The following is a 398-nucleotide window of genomic DNA, read 5'->3' as shown; positions in this document are numbered from 1 at the left end:
GCCCGGCTCCGGGCGCCGCGGGGCTTGCTTCTGGCTCTGCTCGTGCCAGCCCCGGGGGAGCGGGGAGCGGGGCTGGACGGCAGAGGCTGAGACCCGGCTTGTTCCCGGCAGGAGCCCGCGGCCGACCGGCGCCCCGGGAGGGCGGGCGGAGGAAGCGGACCACGTTCTCCAAGGCGCAGCTGGAGCTGCTGGTGCGGACCTTCGAGCAGGACCCATACCCCGGCATCGCCGTCCGGGAGAAGCTTTCCAGCCTCACCGACATCCCGGAGTCCCGCATCCAGGTGAGGCGGCGGCGCGCGGGCACCTGCTGCTGCCCCGGCGCCGAGCGGACGTCGAGCTCTCCAGGCTCGGTCGCCGTCGGGGCAGCGCCGGCCCCAGCCTCCCGCGGGCCTGGGCCG

General features: G+C 76.6%; 1 protein-coding gene across 1 annotated transcript in view; it reads left to right on the top strand.

Annotated features, from left to right (window-relative positions):
• The window catches only part of LOC109287132 (homeobox protein Mix.1-like), a 3,430-nt gene that overhangs the window by 691 nt on the left and 2,341 nt on the right, over positions 1-398 (top strand). The window contains exon 2 of the mRNA XM_019502097.1: positions 50-281. Coding sequence (XP_019357642.1) covers positions 50-281 — 232 coding nt within the window. The remainder of the gene's footprint in view (positions 1-49; positions 282-398) is intronic.

The sequence above is a fragment of the Gavialis gangeticus genome, unplaced genomic scaffold (genome assembly GCF_001723915.1).
Source record: "Gavialis gangeticus isolate Ggan-Ray unplaced genomic scaffold, GavGan_comp1, whole genome shotgun sequence".
NCBI lineage: Eukaryota > Metazoa > Chordata > Crocodylia > Gavialidae > Gavialis > Gavialis gangeticus.
This window is presented reverse-complemented; position numbering and strand designations above follow the sequence as displayed.